Source organism: Sus scrofa, chromosome 12, assembly GCF_000003025.6.
Source record: "Sus scrofa isolate TJ Tabasco breed Duroc chromosome 12, Sscrofa11.1, whole genome shotgun sequence".
NCBI lineage: Eukaryota > Metazoa > Chordata > Mammalia > Artiodactyla > Suidae > Sus > Sus scrofa.
The window spans coordinates 45,806,006-45,829,634 of NC_010454.4; the positions used below are offsets into that span (position 1 = coordinate 45,806,006).

The 23,629-nt window shown below is 51.3% G+C and overlaps 2 protein-coding genes across 2 annotated transcripts in view; both read right to left on the bottom strand.

Moving 5' to 3' along the window:
- On the bottom strand, window positions 2-8,589 carry CORO6 (coronin 6). Its single transcript, XM_021067517.1, is given in 13 exon segments — window positions 2-1,104; window positions 1,191-1,384; window positions 1,387-1,420; window positions 1,519-1,576; window positions 1,929-2,074; window positions 2,173-2,277; window positions 2,719-2,838; window positions 3,222-3,341; window positions 3,956-4,137; window positions 4,234-4,363; window positions 4,834-4,956; window positions 6,384-6,583; window positions 8,358-8,589. Coding segments are annotated over 12 exon segments (1,536 nt in total). The 5' UTR covers window positions 6,582-6,583; window positions 8,358-8,589; the 3' UTR covers window positions 2-978.
- SSH2 (slingshot protein phosphatase 2) overlaps window positions 12,098-23,629 on the bottom strand; it is a 267,618-nt gene continuing 256,086 nt past the window's right edge. The window contains 4 exon segments of the mRNA XM_021067518.1: window positions 12,098-17,985; window positions 17,988-18,176; window positions 18,179-19,064; window positions 22,222-23,056. Of these exon segments, the coding sequence (XP_020923177.1) occupies window positions 16,997-17,985; window positions 17,988-18,176; window positions 18,179-19,064; window positions 22,222-23,056 (2,899 nt within the window). The 3' untranslated portion in view covers window positions 12,098-16,996.

Below are 23,629 nucleotides of genomic sequence, written 5' to 3' on the forward strand. Positions count from 1 at the left end.
CTTTTCCTACCTGCCTTTACTGGGGAAGAACACCCAACTGAGGGTTTCGGGTTCCTTCTGAACCTTACTGTGGGAGGGCCCTGAGGTAAGTGGGTGTCTGGTGGGTCCTGAGCCGAGGGTTGCATTTGTCAGGATCTCCAGGAGTCTGGAGTGGCATTTACAGAGACTGGGGGACTGGAGGCAGGAGGCACAAACTGAGCACTTGGTAAAATGTTTCATTCAGTACTTTTTGTTTTCCTCCTGAAGTCAAGGCCACAACAGAGGGCTGGGGGCAGTGTGTGTGCGTGCGTGCATGTGTGTGTGTGTGTGTGTGTGTGTGTGTGTAGGAGGTGTGAACCTGCTTCCTCACGCCAGTTTTCTGGTTGGTTCTCCTGTGGGAGTGCCTCGAGGAAGCCGCCCTCTCCCCTGTAGGTGGAAAGAAGGAAGAGAGTCCTTTGTCATAGACTGCTGGATGTAGCCCATGGGTCCTGCTCTACAGCCAGCATTTGCGTATGTCCATAGAACTGGGGCAACGCCCGTTGGATTTACCACTCAGGGTGGTGGAGTCAAGTGAGCTGATTAGAGGGAGAAGCGTTGTAATTTTCCCCAGCTGTCTGGAGAGACGCATCAAATTGCTACCCCTTTGAGGTCAAGCCCAAGTTCCCCAACATCCCCAAGCATTTCGCTAATACTAAGCACTTCCCCTGCCCTGGGTGAGGAACAAAGGGGACACTGCCAGCGGTGCAGCACCAATGCCGAGGCCCCCGTCACCCTGGGCCTTCTGAGGCCAGTTCCTGCTGAGTGCTGCTGAGTTCCCTGCAAGGCACTCAGCCCAGCGGGCGCCAGAGTCTCTGAAACGCTTCATTTGTCCAGGACTCACGCGAGGTGTGGCGTTCCCTTCCCAGTCCCGGCCCGGCCTGGGCCCAGAGAGGCGGGGTCCGGAGTTCCGGACCAAAAGCCACTTTGCCTTCTGGGCTCGGAGCTTCCCCAAGCGCTGCATTAGTCCGTGCCATCCACCAGCTCGCACAGCATGTTCTCCAAAGCGGTGATGCGCCGCTCCTGGGCCTGCACCTGCTCGCGCAGGGCCTTTATCTCCTCCAGCAGTGTCTCCAGGGTGTGCTGCTGCTGGGCGCAGAGGACAGAAGAGGAGGTGTTGGACGGAGGGTGGTAGGGGGGATGTGTAGATTGGGTGGAGCTGGGCGAGACTTTACCGACAAGGGAGTGTCGCTGGCCGACTGGCTGCGGCGGGGGCCAGGGGGTGGGCGCACGTCCAGGATGTTGCGCTTGGTGACTCGGAGCTCGCGGTGCTTGGGCGGCACGTAACCATCCCTCAACGAGATGAGCACGGGTTCTGCGTCCTGACCAGATAGCCATTCATCCGCTTCTAGGGCCGGCTCCGGGCCGGTGTATCTGGGTAAAGGTCGTCCTGGAACAGGTCTGACTGCGGGGGTAGGGGGACAGGAGAACGAGCAGGGTGCCAGGCCAGCTCTGCTCCCTTCTGCCCTGGAGCCCTGCCCAACCCCTCTCCCGGCCACTCACCTTGCGGGGCACAGTCATAATGATGGGTTCACACTTTCTTTCATGCAACTTGTAGAACCTATAAGGGAGTGAGGTTCAGTAGCTGTGCAGGCTCCCACCCCCTTAACTTTTGTAGGGACCAAGGGATTAGAGGCCAACACCTGCTGAGTGCCTACCATGTCTTGCATTCTAAACACATCCAGCTGATAAAACACCTCTGATGGGGTGGTTATCATTAACAGAGGAAGAAAATTAAGTTTAGAGAATGTCAAGCTTGTTAGCGCTGGGATTGGCACTGGAAACAAGCCCATGTGACACTACCACCAAACCCTCTCTTTTTCAAAGATTACACTGCTGGGGGAAGCCCCTGCATCTTCCCCGATGGGACATGGGAACAGAGGCAGGTGATTGAGAAGGGCAAGTCTGCTGACCTTGCAATCTCGCACTTGCTGACATCCAGTCCCCGCTTGGGCATGAAGCCCATGCCCCTCTGTGGCTCCTTGCTGCTGAATGTGTTCAGGTAATGCACGAAAGGTGGTTCCTCTGTAATCTCAAAGTACCGAATGCTGCTGTCACCCTGCAAAACCCGTAGGTTCAGAGATGCAGGCGGGGTGGGGTCGGGTGGGGGGCACATCACCATCTAGCCCCCTGTTCTTCCCTCCGGGCCGCGAGTACCTTGCCACACAGGTAGACGATGCTGGAGTCTGGATCGTAGAAGGGTAGTAGGACCCCGTTGCTTGTGTCCATCTCCTGCAGTGCCACTGGCTCCTCGAAGTTGTTCTGCCCGAGCACAGGAGGCGTGACCAGCCCTATCCCACCCTCTGGGCCACTTTTGGATCCCCTGAAGTTCCTTCACGCTTCCTGCCCACCCCAAAGCCCATGCGTTCCTGAGACCGCCTTGGTGAACGGAGTTGGAGACCCCTTCCCTGGACACCAGTCCAGGTCTCCCCCACCGATAACCCCTGCGCCGCCGCCGCATGCAGTCACCGCAAACCACCCCCAGGGACTCGGCATCACCAGGTGGGGGCGCCAGCGTGGGCTCCTTCAAGCGACGCAGCAAAACTGAGCAGAGGGGTGGGTGTGGGGATGGCAGGTGCTGCAAAGGGGGCAGCAGCCTCCAGCCCTGTCCAGGTGGGCATGCCCTGCGGGTGGGGGGCGCCTGGCCCCTCTCCCGTGATGCCAGTCCCCGGGGCACACACCCCAAGCGTCCAGCTGCGTTACCGGGTCCCACAGGCCCAGCTCTCGCTGGCTCATGCGGGTGAAGCCCGTAGTGAAGATTTGACCCTGGCGCGTGAAGACGGCCCGCATGGGCCTCATTCCCTCGTGGGCCGCAAACCTCTCCTGGGGGGAGGGGAAGACAGGGAGAGGCGTCACCCAGCTGCATGCCCTGGGGAGCCTGCAGGGCCAAGCAACCAACTTGCTGACTTGGGTGTGAGGGTGGGCGGGGGTGGAGACAAAATGGGTCCTAAATACTCCGTTTCCTGGGGGCCCCTGGCTGGCTCCAGGCCTGGAGAGCGCGCTTATCTCTCAGCAGATCCCGAGCCCTTAGGCGCCCTCAGAGCAGGGGATGTCTGCGGGCTTCCTGGGGGCCGCAGCGAGGCTCTTGCCAGACGGGAGCTCCCTGCTCCGCTTCAGCTCTCTTGGGCGCGGCCACTGCTCGGGAGGGCGCTCCCGGCTGACCCAGCGAAGGAGCGAGCGCGTGCTCCCGGCGCGGCCTGGCCTACCGGGTCCCAGAGCGCGAGTTGCCGCTCACTCATCCTGCTGAAGCCGGTGCTCAGTAGCTTCCCGTCTGTAGTGAAGACGGCCCGCAGCGGGCGGGCGCCCTCGTGAGGCCGGGCTCGCTCCTGCTCGCGGGGTTAGTGGGTTAGAGCGCCCGCCGCCCCGCCCCGCCCCGGCCGCGCTGGACGCGCGCACTGCGCGCACACGTGCACGTGCCCTGCGCATCCCGCCCCCTGCGTTAGGTTGAGGCTGGTGAGATAGGCGCTGCCACCCTCCCAGGGAACCCAGCTGGGACAAATAACGCCCGAGAGCTGCTCCCAATCCCCCGCCCGGCGGGTCAGCTAGGTTGAAAAGAGGCCTGCCCGCGAGCCGGTGTCAGGCTCAGACCCCGGAAAGGGTGCTGGGTGCCGGTAGGGAGGAGAGGGGTCCAGGAGGTCAGGTTCATGCAGGTCTGTTGGGAGTGTAGCGTTTGCACATTCTCCCCTCCTCAGTCACAAGTGGAGCAGCCCTCTTCGATTCAGGAGAGGGGAGGGAACAGGAGCCGGGCAGAGAATTGTGGGCTGGGGGCTTACTTAGGGCAGAGGGCTGTGGTTGCAGGCACTGCAGGGGATGACTAGTGTCTGGGGTTGAGGTGGAGGAGATGAGAACTAGAACCAGGGATTCAGGGGGTTTCGGGTACAGAGTCCTGCCAGCTGTCCCCTGGGGTAGGGTTTGGGGAGGGGCCAGGCTAGGCACTCACCGCCACCACCTGGCCCTTGCGGGGGTCGATGATACGCAGGGTCTTGTCCTTGCAGGTGGTGGCCAGCAGGCTACCATTGCTGTTCCAGCACACACTGTGGATGACGTCTGGGTGTATGTCGTCTAGACTCAGGAGCACCTCTCCAGTGCCCACATTCCAGATGATGATCACATTGTCACCACCTGCCCAAAATGGCCAGGCACTGTCACCTGGGCCCTGCCTTTTGCCACTCCCTCTGCCCCCCATCTGTGGCAGAGACCCCTCTCTAGCCCCCAGACCTGCACTGAGCAGAACGTTCCGGGCTGTGGGGTGCCAGGAGAGGATGCCCACACGTTTGGAGTGGCCCTCAAGTGTGATGATGGGCTCCGTAATGTTGCGCATAGGGGTATAGTCTGGAATCTGCCACACCTAGGTAGACGGAAAGGCGTAGAATGGGTGGGATGAGGAACCTACTGTGTCCCTCTGTTCCTCCTCTACGTACCCCACCCCTTTCCCCTCCAACCCTACCCCCTACTGGCTCTCTTGAGTGGTAAGGGTCAAATGCAGGACGAGATGAGATGGTGCCTGCCTGGGGCAGAAGAAGAATGGAGCCAGAAGGGGGCACTGCCAGCTCTCCAGAGACCTCCCTACTCATCCAAACAGGGAGACTTCAGAGCACCACCCCCCTGCTCTTCAGGCCGCAAGGTGGCCATGGCTATAATTAGTCCTAGGCAGTGCATCCTGGGAAGGGATAGGCATGTAGCTAAAAATAGCCTGGGAACTGGGCAGGGCAGGGCCCTGGGACTCAGCACCTTCCTTAGCACCTTCCTCAGCACAGGTGAGGCAGCTCTCCCTGCTTCCTCCGCCCAACAGCCCAGCAGCATCCCCCTGGCTCCTACCATGATGGTGGTGTCATCTGAGGCACTGGCGATGACGTTGTCATTGTGTGGGCACCAGTCAATGTCCAGCACAGGGGCAGTGTGCCCAGTGACCAGTGGGTAGTTCTTATCCACTCGCCCTGTCTGCAGGGGTCAGAAAGGGAAATTTGGAGCCAGGCTCCTGTGTCTTCTGCAGGTGGGGAGTGGACCTATTTACATCTCAATTCTCTATTCTCTGTTTTCTCTTTGCACACACCCACACCTGCTCCTCCAACCCCATCCAGCTTACTTCCTCTACTTCACTGAAGGTAAGTTGAAGTCATTTAATATGAAGGAATCAGACACAGAGAGGTAAGATAAATTAACCAAGGACACACAGCAAGTAGAGCCAAGACTTGACCTCTCAGTCTAACGCTCTTCCCAAAACACCTACTTGGAGGAGGCTCTTCTTTAGGCCTGTTCCCCCAGCCGAAATGTCTATGGGATGCTCCTAGTGGAATAGATCAAGCTGAGGTAATATGCAGTGTGGTGCTTGACAGCCCTTTCTTAGCCACACTTGGCAGATCTCCCCCTTGTCACTGGCTTCACCTTGGAATCACAAGCAGCAGGCATTCCTGGTGCTTGCTATCTCCCAACCTGAGCTGAGGCCCATCTATTTTTAATATTTATGGTATGTTTGTGGGGGCTCTGAGGCCTTTGCAGGGCTGGCACTGACCCAGACCAGGCAGTAGGGGAGAGGGGTGGCCGTGTGGCGTTGGAATGACAGTTGTACTGGGGGAGGAGGTGGCTCTAGCTGAAATTCGAGCCCTGGGGATGGTGTCCTTGGATGGTGTCTGCATTGTCCTGGAGTGAGTCACTGGCTATTGTCAGGCCACATCCTGACCTTGCCACCTGTGGGGGCCTCCCCTAACAAGGTGTAGGGGACAGAATCTAAGTCAAGGTCATGCTTTGGAGTAGCTATCCTGTGGGTAGAGATGGCTGAGGGGCTTGAGGCTGTTCCACAAAGGTGGTGGCCATTGTCTGGCCCCTATCCCTGGGGTAGTGAGGGCTCTGGCCTTATATGTTATGTCTCCCTTCCCTTTGCTCTCATTCTACCTGCATTGGGAGAACCGGAATGGGGAGGTGGGCAGGGACTCTTTGGATAGCGCATGACCCTGACCTCAGTGTGCTGCGCTGGGTGTGATTAATGAAGTGGTCACACTGGGCTGTGTACAAAGATCCTGACACCAAAAACATGAAGGGGTGTGGCATTAGGAGAGAAAAGAACAGAATCTGGCCAGGATGCCAACTGCTTCCCGACGATCTCCATCACCCTCCTCTGGTCTCTGCTGGGAATTGGCTGCTGTATGGAGAAGGGATGGGCTGCGAGAGGGTGCGGGCCACTGTGATGCTGCCGCTCTGAGAGGGATAAGGGAGATTCCCAATTGGTCCCTAGCAACTGGGGAACAGGGAGCAGTCAATCCACATGCCCTCCTGACTAAGGAATGGAACTAGGTGAGAACATGGGCTGCTGTCAGGAGTCCCCAGGAGCCACAGCTAGTGTCCTCAACTTCCTTCCCCTCATCTCTCACCTTGGCCAGAGGCAGGACGATGAAGGCACCTCCACCCCCAGCCTCCACAATAATGGCCAGGAATTTGGGGTTGACGGCACAGAATGAGCTGTCCCATGTGACCTTGGACACACGGATGTCCTCGTAGGCCTGGTCAGCCTTTGCTGCCTGTCCAAACACATGGCGGAACTTGCTCTGCCGAACCACGCGCCGGCTCATAGCTGGGGGCAGAGATGGAGGATCTCAGTGCCCAGAAATGCCTTTGGTCCTTAGTCCTGTGAGCTGTGGGAGGAGGGAGAGGTGGGGGAGTGGCAAGTGAGAAGGGTTATCTGGCCAAGAGTCAGGCATAACTTAATATAGACTGGTCCTAGAAGCAGGGAGCTTTTTCTTTTTTGGCTTTTTGGCTTTTCTAGGGCTGCTCCCACAGCATATGGAGGTTCCCAGGCCAGGGGTCCAATTGGAGCTGCAGCCACTGGCCTACGCCAGAGCCACAGCAATGCAGGATCCGAGCCACGTCTGCAACCTACACCACAGCTCACAGCAATGCCGGATCTTTAACCCACTGAGCAAGGCTAGGGATCGAACCCGCAACCTCATGGTTCCTAGTCGGATTTGTTAACCACTGAGCCATGACGGGAACTCCAGGGAGCTTTTTCTTTTCTTTTCTTTTTTGTTGTTTGTCTTTTTAGAGCCGCACATGTGGCAAATGAAGCTTCCCAGGCTACGCCACAGCCACAGCAATGCCAGATCCGAGCCAAGTCTGCAACCTACACCACAGCTCACAGCAACGCCAGATCCTTAACCCACGGATCCTTAATCGAGGCCAGGGATCAAACCTGCATCCTCATGGATACTATCTGGTTCATTAACCACTGAGCCATGACAGGAACTCCAGGGAGCTTCTTCAAGGTAATTAAAGTTGAAGAAAGTTTAAGGGAAAAGTTCTTAGCCATCTCTAAAGTGCTGCTTCATTCGAGGAGCTAGGATTTGGGGTCTGACATCTTAGAGAACCAGGCCAGGGAGATGGTGGAGCCTGACCCAGCCTGAAAGCTTTCTGGAAATTAAAGTGATTTGGGGAGGAGCCTCAATTCCAGGCTGCCTTCCCACTGCCAGCCCTGGATGAGCATCACTTCACGGAAGTGGTTTATTTCCCAGAGGCACCTTGTCCAGAATCAGAGGCTTTGGCTTAAGGCCATCTGTTGGGCTAGGACTGCAGCCCCACCCCACCATCCCCCACTCCGGCCCCTGCCCCATCCTAAACAGCATCTCTGGCACAGGCGGATGGGGTTTTGCCTTTTTCTAAAAATTTGCTAAGGAGATGTTCCTCCTGTCAGCTAGCCTGAGTCCTTCCTGCTACTGTTTTCAAGAGTTTCCTCCCATGCTGTTGTGGGGACACAGGTAAGGGTGGCTCTCTTCTCCACTCCTCTCTGCACTGCCTTGTCTAAGAGGCCCTAACCATGATGTTCTGGCTTCTGCCTACCCTTCTTCATTTCCAGTTCTCCTTTGGGTCCTCTCTCCAACCAAACTCTCCCGGGGTGGGGTCCTTCACCTCCACCCCCACCAGGCCAGAATCAGATTTTCAGGAGTGGAGTAAGGAAGGCAGGTTGCCTTTTCTCCCGCTAGGGGCTCAAGCTAAGCTCTTCCTCAGGGGGCACATCGGGCTTTTCCAATGCCCCAGCCGCAGACTCCTGCCCCTCCCAGCCCCGGGCATCCCTGTGCCCTTCAAGCCGCTTCTGTGGCCCCCGGCCTTTAGGCCGGGCCTCCCCGCACCCTCCTCCTGCCTCCTGCCCCAGCTCTACGTTCTTGTGAGACGAGGTGTCTGTGCCCTGGGGGTGCGCAGGCCGCTGTCCGGCCAAATATAGACAAGAAGTCCGCCCCGCCCGGGACCGAATTTGGCGGCGGGAGTGTGGGGGGAGGGAGCGCAGACCTCTGTCCCTTCCAGACACCCCGCCCGCTCCGCTGGCTGCGGTGGCGGCGGTGGCAGGGGGGAGGTACCTGGTCCCGAGCCGGCCGAGGGGCGCTCACGCTGCGACTTCTCTGCGGAGGGGATTGGGGGTGCGCTGTGGACCGAGGGAGGCGTCAGGGCGCCGGAACTGCCTCTCCGGGTGTCCGCGGCGTCTGGGGCCCGGACGTTAGGCTGCGCACTCCGGCCGCTGCCTGCGACTCTCGGGGCCGGGCGCCGCTGCAGTCCCAGCTGCCGCTGCCATCAACCTGCGGAGGCGGGGCCTAGGGCAGGGGCGGGGTCGGAATGGCCCCGCCCCCCTCAGCGGCGGGAAAGTCGAGCGCCTCAGACTCCGCGCGGCCAGTCCGCTGGAGTCGGAGAAGCGTCAAAAGTAATTTTGTGTGTGCGCGCTCCTTCCCCTCGCTCCGCGCCTGCAGGGTGAGCTGGGGAGGCCCAGGATCCCAGTCCCAGACCTGGGCGCTGAGGGGGCGCGTTCCCCTTAGAGCCGGCAGCTAGGCAAGATAAGGTGCATTCGAGCTGCATTCTTGCTGCAGTCGCACTCCCAATTTAACGTGTACAAGCGGGCCAAGACTGTGGGACTACACGTCCAGACAGCCCTGAGGAGAGGTCCCTGAACATGCTCTGGGGGCCCTTGGATGAGGGTCTCAGCTGGCCCAGGGCAGCTGAGAGGGTACCCGACAGGGGGCTGTGAATGTTAACTGTTATCCTTGTTATTAGTGATAGTGACCTCTTGAGAACCTAAAACGCTGTCACTGTACTAGGCATTTCACCCTGTTGGAGAGGATTCCATGGAAGAGGGCAGAAAGCAGCCTAGAGACAGGGGGGTGGGGGTGGGGAAGAAAAAGACCAGCATTTGGGGTTAAAAGGAGGGATGGTGGTGGGAACCTCGAAGGCCCTCACAAGGCTCTTTTGTTTCTCTGGAGGAGGCCAAGCATTCAGTGGCTTGTGGGGGACAGAATCAGAAACTGTTACAGGTGCTCCAGAAATAATTAAAGCATTGTGGGGGCATAAGGGTAGATGAGGAATCTCCCTTTTATCTAAAAATTCCAGGCACATGATTAGGACGAAAAGACCTGAGTGACACAGTTGCTCCTTAATAACAATAGCTTACACTTACTGTGTGTTGATACTGTATTAAGGGCTTTACGCATTTAATTTTTTATTTTTATTTTTGGTCTTTTTGCCATTTCTTGGGCCATTCCCGCAGCATATGGAGGTTTCCAGGCTAGGGGGCGAATCGGAGTTGCAGCCACAGGCCTGCACCAGAGCCACAGCAACGTGGGATCTGAGCAGCGTCTTCGACCTACACCACAGCTCATGGCAACGCCGGATCGTTAACCCACTGAGCAAGGCCAGGGATTGAACCCGCAACCTAATGGTTCCCAGTTGGATTCGTTAACCACTGAGCCATGACAGGAACTCCGAGGGCTTTACACATTTTAATTCCATTCTGATAACAGCCTTCTGAGATGGGTATTATTATTACCTCTATTTTACAGATGAGGAAACTGAGGTTCAAAGAGGTTAAATAGTTAATGCATCACTCAACTCCGTAGGTAGTAGAGCTGAGATTCTTACCCAAGTGGTCTGGTGTCTGGGTCAAGCTTTCAGCACCATGCATTTCTGCCTCTCTTTGAAGGACAGTGCTGCTTTATCTCAGTGCTGATACTGGGAGTTATGCTTTGTAGCACAGAGGAGAGGATGCCTGGACTAATTGCAAAACTGGAGTTCCAGCCATTGCTCAATCACCCTATTCTTGCAGCTCTCTGGGCTGTAAAATGAAGAGGGCTGGGTTAGGTTCTTTCCAACACTGCACCACTTGTTGGCAGAGAGTGAATTTGACATGCTGTCTCCTACCCTGAAATGGCTTTTTTTCCTTCTCCCCTGTCCTTTTCTTCTCTTTAAAGAGAGCCTAGCACTCCATTCTAGAGGGAAGGGTCTAAGACTAGGAAGCAGGAATCCTTCAATGCCTTCAGTTCCATCACCTGGGAAGGAAGGGAGTTGCTCTCCAGGTACAGCAGCAGGAATTGTTTAGGGTTGCATGGCTCAGCCCTGCCCTTTAGCCATCTTCTGCTGCCAAGGCCTGGCAGAGCTGTGGGCGGGTGGAGCCTCGGCACAAAGAACCAGTCAATGCAAAGAACCAATCAATGGAAGAAGCTACTGGGTGCTTTTCCTTGCTGTTTTCTTCTTCTTCTTCTTTTTTTTGGGGGGGCACACCTGCACCATATGGAAGTTCCTGGGCTAGGGGTTGAATTGGAGCTGCAGCTGCCGGCCATAGCCACAACAATGCGGGATCTGAGCCGTATCTTAGACCTACACCACAGCTCACAGTGATGCTGGATACTTTAACCCACTGATCCAGGCCAGGGATCGAACCTGCACCCCCATGGATACTAGTCCAGTTCTTAACCCCTGAGCCACAATGGGAACTCCTTCTTTGCTGTTTTCCATCAGAGCTGCAATCCATAGAAGATAGGCATAGACTTCATCTTTCATAAAGCCACCTTCTGGCTTTATCTGGCTTGTGGCCTGGCAATTTAGACACGGTTTGGTCATTTGTTTTGACTGGAAGCTCCTAGAATATTTTGTGAAATGACCTTGCTTTGCGTTCACCATTGTGCCCTCTGGCACTCCAGCCAGAGACCAGTGGTGTGCTGTCTCACTTGATATGGATGATTCTTTTTCTATCTTTTTAGGGCCGCCCATGGCACATGGAGGTTCCCAGGCTAGGGGTCTAATCGGAGCTGTTGCCACCAGCCTACACCACAGCTCACGGCAACGCCAGATCCCTAACCACTGAGCGAGGCCAGGGATCGAACCCGCACCCTCATGGTTCCTAGTCGGATTGTTTCCGCTGTGCCATGGCAAGAACTCCGATATGGACGATTCAGAATGAAGCAGGCTGATTTTAGTTCAAGGCAGTGTTTTCTCTGCAGACTTAGTGATTTAGAAACTGAGTTTTCCCTACATAGTAGCCTATGTGATGAATGGCACCACTAAATATCTCAGGATGGGACTGTGGAGGGGTGGAAATGGAGACACCTCCCCCCAGCCTGTTTTGGGGAACTGCACTTTGGCTCTCTCCTTCTATCATTGACATCAAATGCTTCTCTTCTTTTTCTTTTTTGGCTGTACCCGCAGTTCCTGGGCCAGGGACTGAATCTGAGCCGCAGCTGTGGCAATGCCAGCTCTTTAACCCACTGTGCCAGAGCAGGAACTCCTAAATGCTTCTCTCCTAATGGTGGGGAGGGTGAAAGCTTTTCTGTGGAAAATCATGCCCCATTTCTAGAAACCTTTCACTCAGCTGAAGTGTCTTGTACCAAAAGCTTGTGAACTCCACCTCACTCATGTTCAGAGAGGCCGCCCACCCAAGAAATCTAGTCTCTCCTGGGGCAGGTCATGGTAGCCGTTCCCGAGCTGTCACTTTGGAGTCTCCTCCAAAATGGTCGAGGAATTTTGGTCCCTTTGCTTATTCATTCTCCTAACATTCAGATGGTGGCTTTGGCAAGAGCCTCTTTGACCACGCAAGTTCCCAGCATGGTCACTTGATTGGAGGCACACTGTCTGAAATAATCTTTAGTGATACCGTTTCCCGCCCAGTCTTTGTTTTGTGAGAGGTAGAAAGTTATATTTTTTTGCCCAGAGCTCAGCTATCTGATACGGGAGGGAGATCAATCAATGAGAACTGCTTCGTGTTTACCATCAGTGTTCTCTTCCAGTCCCTCCACCTTCTCAGCACCCCCCTCTTTTGTTGCACTTGATCAAGTACACGTTTCATCTTCAAAATAAAAATTTATTCAATCTGTAACAAGAACATTGAATCTGCACATTTGCGCACAAGTTCACATTTAAAAACAGCGGAGCACATCAGTAATAAAAAAATCTATGATACAAGTGGAACATCCCAACCACCAGGAAGATTAAGGAAGGAGATGAGACCACTCTTTATATTCTGCTTCAAATGCCTCAAAAAGGTCCCAGAGATTCCAGGGAGCACCTGCTTTATTTAATAAAATGTGAGCATAAAAGTCTAGGGTGGCCTGGGGCAAAGGTAACAGTCAGTGGGAGAGTCCTTTGGACTTGTTTTCTACATTTAGAACAAGTCCTACAAAATAAAGTAGAAAGAAAAAAAAGGCACCTTAAGCTATGCCAAGCAAACCAAATTCCAATAAAACACAAAAACCAAACAATTCCCTGTGGACTTGATTGGGAAACATTTCGGGGTCAGTTACCCAGCCTTCGGACTGGGTCATCAGCTGGAGTTAGGCCCTGGGAATTAGCTCTCCGTGTGCAGACAGGATGCTGCCACCAGTGTTGCAGTGAAGACACAGATGGCAGCACTAGCCACATACCCCTTGGGGCATCTTCAAGCTGATGAGGGATGATTCCAGTTTAGAAATCCTGTCCCAGATCTCTGGGGCACTGAGAAAATGAGGCTGGTTCTCTTTTCATAGCAGGAGCCAGGCCCAGTCACCCTCCACTTCCAGGCTGGAAAAGTACAGCAGCACCTTGCAATAGCTTTCCCTGGCATCAAGGGACCCCATACCCTGGAGAAGGGATAGGAGTGTGCAGCTTCCTGCTTTGGTGGCAGGCAGGCTTTTTCCTAACATGGGCATGGGATGAGTTGAGGCAGCACATACATTTATGCCTAATACATGCCTTGATCTTTTAGTCTGGAGGGGAAAACAAAGCCCAAGATGCTTTTAAGTTGGATTGATGCTGAAAGAGCTAAAATTTCATCTCATCTGCCATCAAAAAGCAAAACGAAATGAACAAAAATGACACTAGCCATTCACCATTACAACCATCACTGTAAGACACACCATCACTGAGGAAATGACAACTATTTCCACACAGGGTGTTGGATGGGAGTGCAGGACACAGATGGAAGTCAGCTCCAGGTTTTCCACATTTACCCGTGAGGGCTGACCATAACAGCCTTGCTCTGTGTGAGGACTCAAAGGACAGCCAGGGTCGAGTGCCTGGAGGAGGAGGAGCCTGAGCGGTCATCAAGATGATGCCCGCTTTAATACTCACAATGTAAACAAAGTATCCACAAACAGTTGTTCAAAAACGCCAAAGAATGGCTTTATTTAAAAAATTTAAAATGCCCTTGAAAGTTACCCTTTTTGCATAATGCTTTCTTAAAAAAAAAAAAAAAGAGAGAGAGAGAGAACTCCCACAAAAATATCTTTATCAAACATGGCTAGATCACTTCAGAACTGAAATCCTCAAATGGAACGAGAGAAGATTTCTGTGAGCTGCTATGTCTCAGAAGCTTCAGGTCTATCCAACAACGTTGTCTGTCTGAGGCCCTGCAGCAGCAGAGGACCTCAGAGTGGACTGACATCCTCAGGCTGTCCTTGGGGCCGTTGGTAGTTCCAAAAGCAAGAAAGAGGAAATACCAGTTGGGATAAAGGTACAGAACCAGGAAAATGCTAGATAAAGAGCCTGAAGAGGCTGAGATGTTAGGAATGACCCCAAACATTCAGGATCTGAAAGGCAACCAAAATGAGGAGAGATGAGTATTACTACACTAGAGTACTGCAGGTCTACTACAGTACATGCTACTCCTAAGTGTTTCTAAAATCAAAAAAGGGCTTTCTCTCCTTCCTACTGACCAGGTAACCATCCAGATTATAGCTCAAAATCTGTCTGCTCCTGGGGCTTTTAACCCATGCACCACAAAGTTACTCTACACACACACACACACACACACCCCCTTCCAGAGTAATTTTGAGTCAGACTATGGTGGTTTTCAGAAGAAAGAGAGGCACTGAGCAAGAGGTCAAAAATTTCCTACTCATCTCAGTCAATCTACCAGGCCTGTTGTTTTGGGCCTGGGCATTCCATGAACAGAAGAGGAAACAGGCCACCCAAGATTATCACAAAGTTTGGAAAGAATGAAGTTTGGAAAGTTCTTGATAGCCCATCATGCACTTCCCTTGGACAGAGCTTGGCTATGTAAACAACACAAGAACACTTAGCAGTGGGAGTTTGAGAGCTGGCAAAATCCCATGGCATGATTGAATTACAGACCTTGTGGAGAGGATGTTTGTTTAGGCAGGTAAATTAAATGATAAAAAAATATAGTTCTAAAAAAAAGGCAGAGCAAGACCATTTCCTCTACTCTTTAAAGAAAAGTTTTTTTCTTCACAGCATTAGAGGGTTCCCCCCATCTTTGTTGTAATTTGATACAGTGGGAGTGAGCATTAAACTGGTGGGGAGAAAAGGGAGCAGTACTGTCAACTCCACATGTACTTCTTAATATGAGGGATGAAATGGTGATCTCCAGGGATGAGCAAGAGTCCCACCACTCTCTCAACCTCCATGCAAATCTTCCTCTTCCCTCCCCCACCACAGTCTCCTGTCCGTTCCCCAACTTACTGGTGATGGAACTGCCTCAACAAGACAGGGCAGTTTGGATGCATGAACCCTGGAAATTTGTAACTCAGTCTTGCAAGCTTCCTCACACTGGAACATGCCACCTAGCAAAACACTTTACAACACATTAAGTATCCAGGAGTCACAAAGCTGGGTGGATGATACATCCGAACATTTAAGGAAATCACTGAGGGGCAGCACAGGTACATATAATGACTACACCATAAAGACACTTAGAGCAGAAGGTTTCTGTCCAATCTGCCTTCTGGCAGTAATGTCCCACCCAACCACTGTCTCCACCCGGCAACAGGCTCCACAGCTCCTCTCAAGCACCTACGAGTGGCCTCGGTCCACCTTTTCTCTCTCCTTTGGGTCATGTCCTCTGACATCACCTTGACAGTCTGTGCATCTGTCTTTCTCTCTAAGTGCTGTGATGAACCTAAAACCTAAATCTCAGGACTGTGCTTGGTCAATCTCTCAGCAGCACGGACATCAAACAAAGCCATCAGGAAGCAAATCTGCAAACCTCTTCAGTTTTGATGAGCTGCAGAGAGTGTCCCATTCCAGGCTAAAGAGGTTTTCTGTAAGAAGCTGAAATAGGCTTGTTTATGGCAGGTGCTCCTCTGCTAAGGACCTCTACAATAGCAGCAAAGCAACAGCGTCCTAAATGGAGTCATTAAGGCACCCGCCCATGGCCAAGGCCTCCCTGCAGCCTTTCAGCCTAATCCATTAGCAGCTTCCGCCCTGGGCAGCTGTAATGCTCACATATACCCCCTGGCTCTGGTTGAGCTACTGGCAGACAAACATTCTGGAATTTCAGTCTCAAAGAGAAATCAGCCTTCAATCAAACTGAGATCTAATGGGAGACTTTAGGGGTTTCTCTGAGGAGGAAGTTACTAATGCATAATTTGGCAGGAGCTAGTGATTAGAAGTCTCCATTTAAACAATTGAAACCACTGTCAATATACTTTACAGATTCCTAACAACACCCTTCAGTTTTATTTCTGTGGTGTGTGTGTTTTCCAGTTGCAGCTTTACCCCTTATTAAAAATGGATAAATCAAAAAGATCCTACAACATTTAAAACAAAACAATGTAAGAAAGTGACAACATTATATACATAAATACTGTGTATAAACTAGAGAAATGACAAATCTTCCAGGAAAAGAAGAAAACTTATGTCAAGTGTTAACAGTGATAATATTGAAAACTTTGCATTCAATGGAGGTTATACATATGTAACAATTCAAATATATATGATATTAAAAAAAATAGGCAGCACTGGGGGAAACAGCATGAGGGAGGAAAATAAATTGGAAAAAAAACATGGCCATTAAACTCAGAAGGCCCACAGAATTATTCAAGTAATGAAAGGGTAAAACCCTACATATGTATTCATTTTATAAGAACACACTGACTTTCAATTGCTGTTTTTCAAACTTGTCCCTATTGTGTTTTATTTGGGAGGATGCTGCAGAGCACATGTGACAACCCCTGCAGAGCCCAGCCACCCAGAAAATACTGGGCAGTGGCAGCCTTTCCACACCCCCATTTCACTTCTTCCCCTTAGGCTTTTCCCTACAGAGGACCTCTCAGACTTGCAGTCATTTTCGATTTGATGAAAATTTTTTCTTGGGGTTAAAAAAAAGTATTTGCTTGGTAAGTTCATAAAGTGAGTCATTATCATGCCTTTCTGTAAGGATACCCTCTGGAGACCAGAAGAAAGGAATTCTGGAAGACCCTCTTCGACAGCAAAGCAGAACTGCCCGCTTCGGGAACTACAACGGGTTGGGGCTGGGGCCCAAGGCTGAGAGCACGCGGAGGTGAGGCTGGCCCCTTCAGCAAATCCAATGCATCAGGTCTGGAGATCAAACCCTCATCACACAGGCCGGGGGCAGCATTTCCAATTTCCAGCTTCAACCCCACCCTCCCCATCTGCCTCCTTCCTCTAGCAAGCATGCCTTTTCTCAGAGGGCAAAATGAGGAGCAGGTGGCAGCTGACTGAAAAACAGCAATTTACCTTTGATAAAGGTGTTCTTTGAAAATGAGTATTTTCTGAGGTTTGAATTTTTCCAAAAATAAAAAAATGATAAAATGATCTTGCCATCCAAATCAAACTCTCTCTCTCTCTCACACACACAGAGGAAAAAAAAACCAAACCCTGCATGCGCCAGGAACAGTAAAATGACCAAAATATTATAAAAATTAACCAATAAAGTGCATGTTCCTTACGTATTACACCTGCCCCTTTTACAAACTTTTAGAAAGTCACGTGTGTAGGCTCAGAATCACATGGTGTTATAGAAGGGGTTGGTTGTCCGTTTTTTATCATTTGCCCTTTTCAGTCTCCTAAGGGGGTGAGTTCGGCCGTGCTGCTGACGGGGCGCCACGGCCAGCCCTGGAGCTGGGCCTGCACACGGCAGTCCCTGGGTCTGTACCAAAGGAAGGCCTCCTTCAGAACTAGTCAATTCGGGCCCTGCTCTGGGGAGCAAACACTGCTGACTGGAACCAAATTCTTTGGCATACTGCACAAGGGGCCTCTCCACTGGCTTGCTCTGCACGATACACTCTGTTGTTCTCAGTTGCTCTACAAAATACTTGGTGGGCTCTTGGTTCTGGGGGGTATCTGGGTTTTCTGGGGGCTCCTGGGCCTCCATGCCCGAGTCGGTTCTGATGAAGGGCTGAAGCAGTTTGAGATGAGGGGACTCAGAGCAGACGGGCTCCCTCTCTGGTAAACAGTCTTTACAGAGGTCCAAGTTACCTAACTTGGCGAGGGAAGCTGAACGCCTCATCTGAGAAGGTTTGGTGAGCCCTACCTGGGAAATGGCTCGGGACTCGATTTCTTTAGCACGCTCCTTCACCACACTGGGGCTGTGACTGAGACCCTTCATGCTGCTGCTACTAGAGCTGTGCGGGAGTTGACAGGCTACGGGGGATGGGGCCAGTTTTTCTTGTTGCTCCCCAATATTGTCACCAAGTTTGCTAATTAAATGCAGGTCTTCGATACTTAACTGGGGGCCTTTATATGGCACTTCACTGCGCCTGGGGGCAGGCCCCTCCTGGCTTTCTTCCCAGCTGCCTTGCTCTGCGGAGGGCTCATCTGTGGTGCTGCTTTGCTCTGTGAAGCCTTCCAGGTGAACCACGGTCTGGGGAGGCAGGCAATCCAGGCTGGCAGACAGTATGTGGGTTGTATGACTGACAAAAGGCGCTGCTGTTTCCAGGGCAGCTGCCGGGCTGCTGGCCCAGTCTTCAGGGCTGCTCAGGGTGGAGGTGGGTCAGCAGGCCTGCCGTACTCCGGGGAGGAAGAACGAGGCAGAGGTAGCACTTTGCAGTGCAGGGGAGCCTGGTCGGGGCTCAGTGTCCTGTTCAGATTTTCGTCCAGGGCACACAAGATGGTGATGGACTTCTCCGTGTGCACTTCCCGCAGTTCCTGCTCCCCACTCTTTGCACTGGTGGCTGTTTCCCCGCTGGCCCAGGGCATGTGGCGGTGTGGGTATACTCGATGATTTCCATCTTCTTGGGGAGGGGAAGAGGGACTGCTGGCATCTCGGGTCTCTGGCATGAGACCACTGTGCTCTGCTCCTTCAGGACTCCCCCCGCTTGCTGTGCTCTGGGACTTGACCCTGGGCCCTGCTGAGGAGCTAGCCAAGTGTGAGATTCCGGCAGCTCAGGTGCTGGGACAAGGGCATGTTGCTCAGGCTGGTGCAGGGAGCCAGCCTCAGACCCACCGCATTTCCCTTTGTTCTTGCTCATCTCTGGTTCCTTGGGGACAACCGAATGTTCCAGGGTGGCTTCATCACTCTTCCCTTTTGGTGCTAGGTCTGCCACAGAAGAATCGTTTTTGGAATTCTTACGAGTGGACAAGGTACCTGCAGGGGTAGCCCCATGGTACTCCTGCTCCTGCCGCAAGCGCTCCTCAAACTCCAAGGTGGCTCGCCTCACGGACCCAGGATACCACTTGGCACCAGGGGGCATCCCTGGGCCCCAGAGCTCTTGTTCCCCCTCGGCTGGTTCCTCTCCTTCCAGCTCTGTGGTGGATGCGTGTGCCGCTGGGCACCCTTCTGGGTCCCACTTCCCTGAGTCTTTGGCTAGTTCAGGCTGGGCTGCACAGGAACCCTCATTCTGCTCCAGATCTCCAGGTTTGTTCTCCAAGATGTGGGCCCTCTCAAGGGCCAGCTCGTGCGCGATGTGCTTCTTTGGTGTATGGCATGGGTTGGACAGGATGTCTCCCTTCACTTGAATCTGTCCAATTCCTTGACTAATGGATTCAATCTCAGTGATGATTTCTTTGACTGAAATTGCATTTTCTGAGTGAGACTGCATGAAGATGTCTGGGCTGACCAGTTCTGAGATTGCCTAAGAGAAAATAGTGAGATAGTTATGGCAAATTAATTTAATTGAAAATGCCAGAATTTTTGCTTATACTAATCCTCTGATCCAGGAGAACCTTCTGGTTACGAGGACACAAATTATGGAGTGCCTGGGATTGTACTCTGTTTTGCTGTATAAGAAAAAACTGGATTTATCAAAGGTGGGGATACAGAATCAGTCACAGATTGTGTTACTGCCCACTAAATTTACATTTATTCAAACAGGATTCTAATCCAATGTCCTGTACCATCCTGAGGAAATAGTAAGATGCTCTGGAGGCTCCTATAACCCCTATCTTCTAGGACCATGAGCCCTCAGGATTTAGGCCATTCTGGGATAAATGAAACCTTTCCTCTCTAGCCTATCAACGTCCAGTTTGATCCTGACCTGGTTCAAGGGGAAGAGCTCCACTGAGGGGCTCAGTGGCCAACCTTTTTTTTTTTTTTCTTTTTAGGGCCCTACCTGTGGCATATGGACATTCCCAGGCCAGAGGTTGATTCAGAGCTGTAGCTGCCGGCCTATGCCACTGTCCAGCAACATCCAAGCCATGTCTGCAACCTACATCACAGCTCATGGCAATGCTGGATCCTTAACCCACTGAACAAGGCCAGGGATCAAACCCGCATCCTCATGGATACTAGTTGGGTTTGTTACCCCTGAGCCACCAAGGGAACTCCCTCAGTGGCCATCTTAAATACGCCCAGTGTTAGATGTCTGATTTGGAGACTCACTGCTGTCTTCTGCCCTGTCTGTCCACCTTTCATCCACGTCCTCCTGCTGCTTCTCGCAGCAGCAGCATCCTAGGTCATGAGGGCACCCTGCATCTGACCGTGCAATCCCTAAGTTTCATATGGTTCCTTCCTTGGCTTATGCAGCCACTTGCCTGGGCAATCTTAGAAAGTGTGACTCTATTTTATTGTTCCACCAGTTTTCTCAGATTGATTTAGAACAAGGCCAAAGAAAACTGGCCAATGTAAAATCAAGTCCTACTGTAAAAAAATAAGAATCTTGGAGTTCCCATCGTGGCTCAGCAGTTAATGAATCTGAAGCATCCATGAGGATGCGGGTTTGATCCCTGGCCTCGCTCAGTGGGTCAAGTTTCCAGTGTTGCTGTGAGCTGTGGTGCAGGCCAGCAGCTACAGCTTCGATTCAACTCCTAGCCTGGGAACCTCCATATACCATGGGTGCGGCCCTAAAAAGCCAAAAGACAAAACAAAAAACCCCCCAAAACTCAAAATCTGGAAATGGCCTTTGGATCTCTCACTCACTCTCTCTTTTTGTCTTTTGAGGGCTGCACCCATGGCATATGGAAGTTCCGAGGCTAGGGGTTGAATCGGAGCTGTAGCTGCTGGCCTGCACCACAGCTCACAGCAACAGCAAGGCCAGATCTGAGCTGCATCTGTGACCTTCACCATAGCTCACAGCAATGCTGGACCCTTAACCCACTGAGTGAGGCCAGGGATTGAACCTGCAACCTCATGGAGACTAGTCAGGTTCATTACCGCAGTGAGCCACAACAGGAACTCCTTTTTTTCTGGACATCTCTTAAAGCAACATCATTATGATCATCAATCTATTTTGTTAACTTTCTTTTTCTTTTCTTTCTTTCTTTTTTTTTTTTTTTTGCTATTTTAGGGCTGCACCTGCAGCGTTATGGAAGTTCCCAGGCTAGGGGTCCAAATGGAGCTACAGCTGCTGGCCTATACCACAGCCACGGTAACACCAGATTGAGCCACATCTGCGACCTACACCAGAGGTCATGACCCACATCAGATCATTAACCCACTAAATAAAACCAGGGATTGAACCTGCATCCTCATGGATCCTATTTGGATCTGTTAACTGCTGAGCCATGAAGGGAATTCCTGTTAACATTTTAAAAACTTTCTAAGTACAATATTTCCCTAGGAATTGTCCTGTCCTTTTTCTTTCAAGAGTCAGAGCTAGTACAAACTAACAAGGTCAGTTAAGCCTTTGGGAGAAATCTTCTGGGACATCTGGCAGAAGCAAACTTGCCAAGACTTAGGAGAGAAGCCACAGTGGCCCTGGTGTGTGTGTGCATAGGCTGTGGAGAAGGTGCTCATTTGACCAGGAACTTTGCAGAAAAGCTATTTCTGTCAGAGCCATTACAGTCCAAAGGAGTGCTCAAGCATCCTGATTTCCCAGTAGAAAGGAAACAGAGCCATAGCTTTGGGGGAGAGGAGAAGACAGAAGCAGAGGCAACAACTGCTCTGGGGTAGTTAGGAAGAGACAGAAAGATGAATGGTAGACAAGGTGGCAAACAAAAGCAGACAGACATCAGGAGACTGTCAAGAATCTCGTCAGCTCCATGGAAATCACTGAATGACTTCATTTACGTTAGAGTAAATCTGTCATCATTTACTTCCCAATTACCATACTGACTTAAGATACCATGGTTTTTAAGATGCATCCCAGTTTTTTAGAAGACAAAGTGAGAATAAGAATGAATCTCAGAATTGATGATAGAAAGTTCATTTTCTCCTGGTTTAAGATGGCCCATAGGAAATCATATGCCACAGAGAAGAATTCTGGGATTCTGTCTGCTCTCAAGTCACTTCCCCAAACCATCCCTCAATTCTTGATTACCACGGGATCTGAAATGAGGAATAAATCAGAGACATTTTAATAGCCAAGAACTCAGCATGAGAGTCAGCTGCTACTCCAACAACTATGAACACATGCCTAGTCTTTGAATTTTCTGAGGCAGAAAGAATTTCCCAAACAAATCCATCTTCTCAGAGACACAAGTCTCACTCGGGCGGCATATAGAGTCCCTGGCACTTCACCACCGGTGAGATCTGATCTTAACTGTGAAGGTCCAGAGAGGACCTCTCCTGGTTTAGGCAGGACATTTGTTTTGGCTAATCCCGTCCTCCCCGCCCCATCTCACAGGTGTTTCTGATGACACTGGAAGCCTGGAAAGATAAATTCCTCGAAAGGCAACTCATTAAAAAAAATTTAAACCCTAAGTTTTCAAGGAAAGTCTCAGCCAGGCAGTCTCTCTCATGATGCCTTCCTAAACCTTTAGCACATCAAAAATGAAGTGAATATAGCAGAGTCCCAAATATTTTGTTTTCAAATAGAGCTTAATTAGGTATATAACTATAAAGACAGTTTTTACCTTTGACTGTTCCTCATCTATTGAGGACTCTTCAGAGGCGTGGGGAGTGTTACTCAAAGAGCTGCTTCTCTGGTCGTCAGCTGTCATTTCAGAAGGGGTCATTTCCACTGCTGACAGTCGGCAGCTCTCACTTCTTCCTCCACCCAGGTCCTCCATCTTCGAGTGAGAAAAAGATCGGGAACGGGTTTCTTGGGAAAGCTCTACAAACTTCTCTAGGGCACTAAGAAAGTTAATGCGATCTGTACTAAAATCTGAGACTTCGGCCTGGCAAATGGGCTGGGGGCTTGGTGACTCTGGATCAGGGGACATGGGGAGATCTTTCAGGCGGGATGTTAATTCCTCCAAAGGCAGTAAGTGGACATTCACGTCTGCTTTCAGCGCGTCTGTCTCCAAATCTTCCACTGTTAAGTCTGGGAACTTGTTGGCCATTTCTGGGTCCTGTCCGGGTTGGATTAAGGCTTTGGATGCATGGCAGTTGTCAAGAGGGAATTTTGATTCATTGAGACAACACCCTGATGAGCATCCATTGATGTCATTGAGGTTTAATTCATCTTCAATCTGTCCGGCATGAAATTCCCTAGACGTAAACTCCAAGCAGATCATTCTCTCTTTGGTACACAGGCCTTTCTGATTTTCATCTTGTGGGACAACATGCTCCACGAAGACAGGAGGTATGGGTGGGTGACCCTCCAGGGCCTTCACCTCAGCAATCTGGTCTGCTGAGGTAGTGATCTCCTTCTTGTTGAGTTCCAGCCCTGGTGTGCAGATGGGTTCGTGGTGGTCTGAGAGGTCACTATCTGAGTGAGATCGCCAGAGCTTGTTATGCCGCTGTTTGCTGCGGAGGACACACACAGGAAACGCCTCATTTGGTTTGTGAAACAATCAATACCCTTCCAGGAAACCACTCCCAGATAAATTTAAATCTTAACCTGCAAAATGCTTTGTCACTGGCCCAGTGGAGGGAGGCAATAAACAGTTAAAATGATGCTCAGTTTCACTAACAGCAAACAACAAAAACCAAAACGACAACAAAGACAAATGGAGATCTGATTTTTTACCAATCAGACTTACAAGAGCTGAAATGGTTATGAACAGCTACTGCTGATGAAGATTTGGCCAAACATAATGAAATAGGAGTGTGGACTGCAGAATTTTAAAGAGTGACATCTGGCAACAGCTCTCAAAATTTAACTCTAACCAGCAACTCTCCTTTTAAAAATTTTACTTGGAGAAATACTACTACATAGGTACACAAAACTATATATATATACACGCATATACATGTATGTGTATATATATGTATATATATGTATGTGTATATATATATATGGAAGTTACAGTAACAACTACAGAACTAAAAAATTAAAAAATCAGACACTAAAAAGAAATTTATTTAAATTACAGGCTA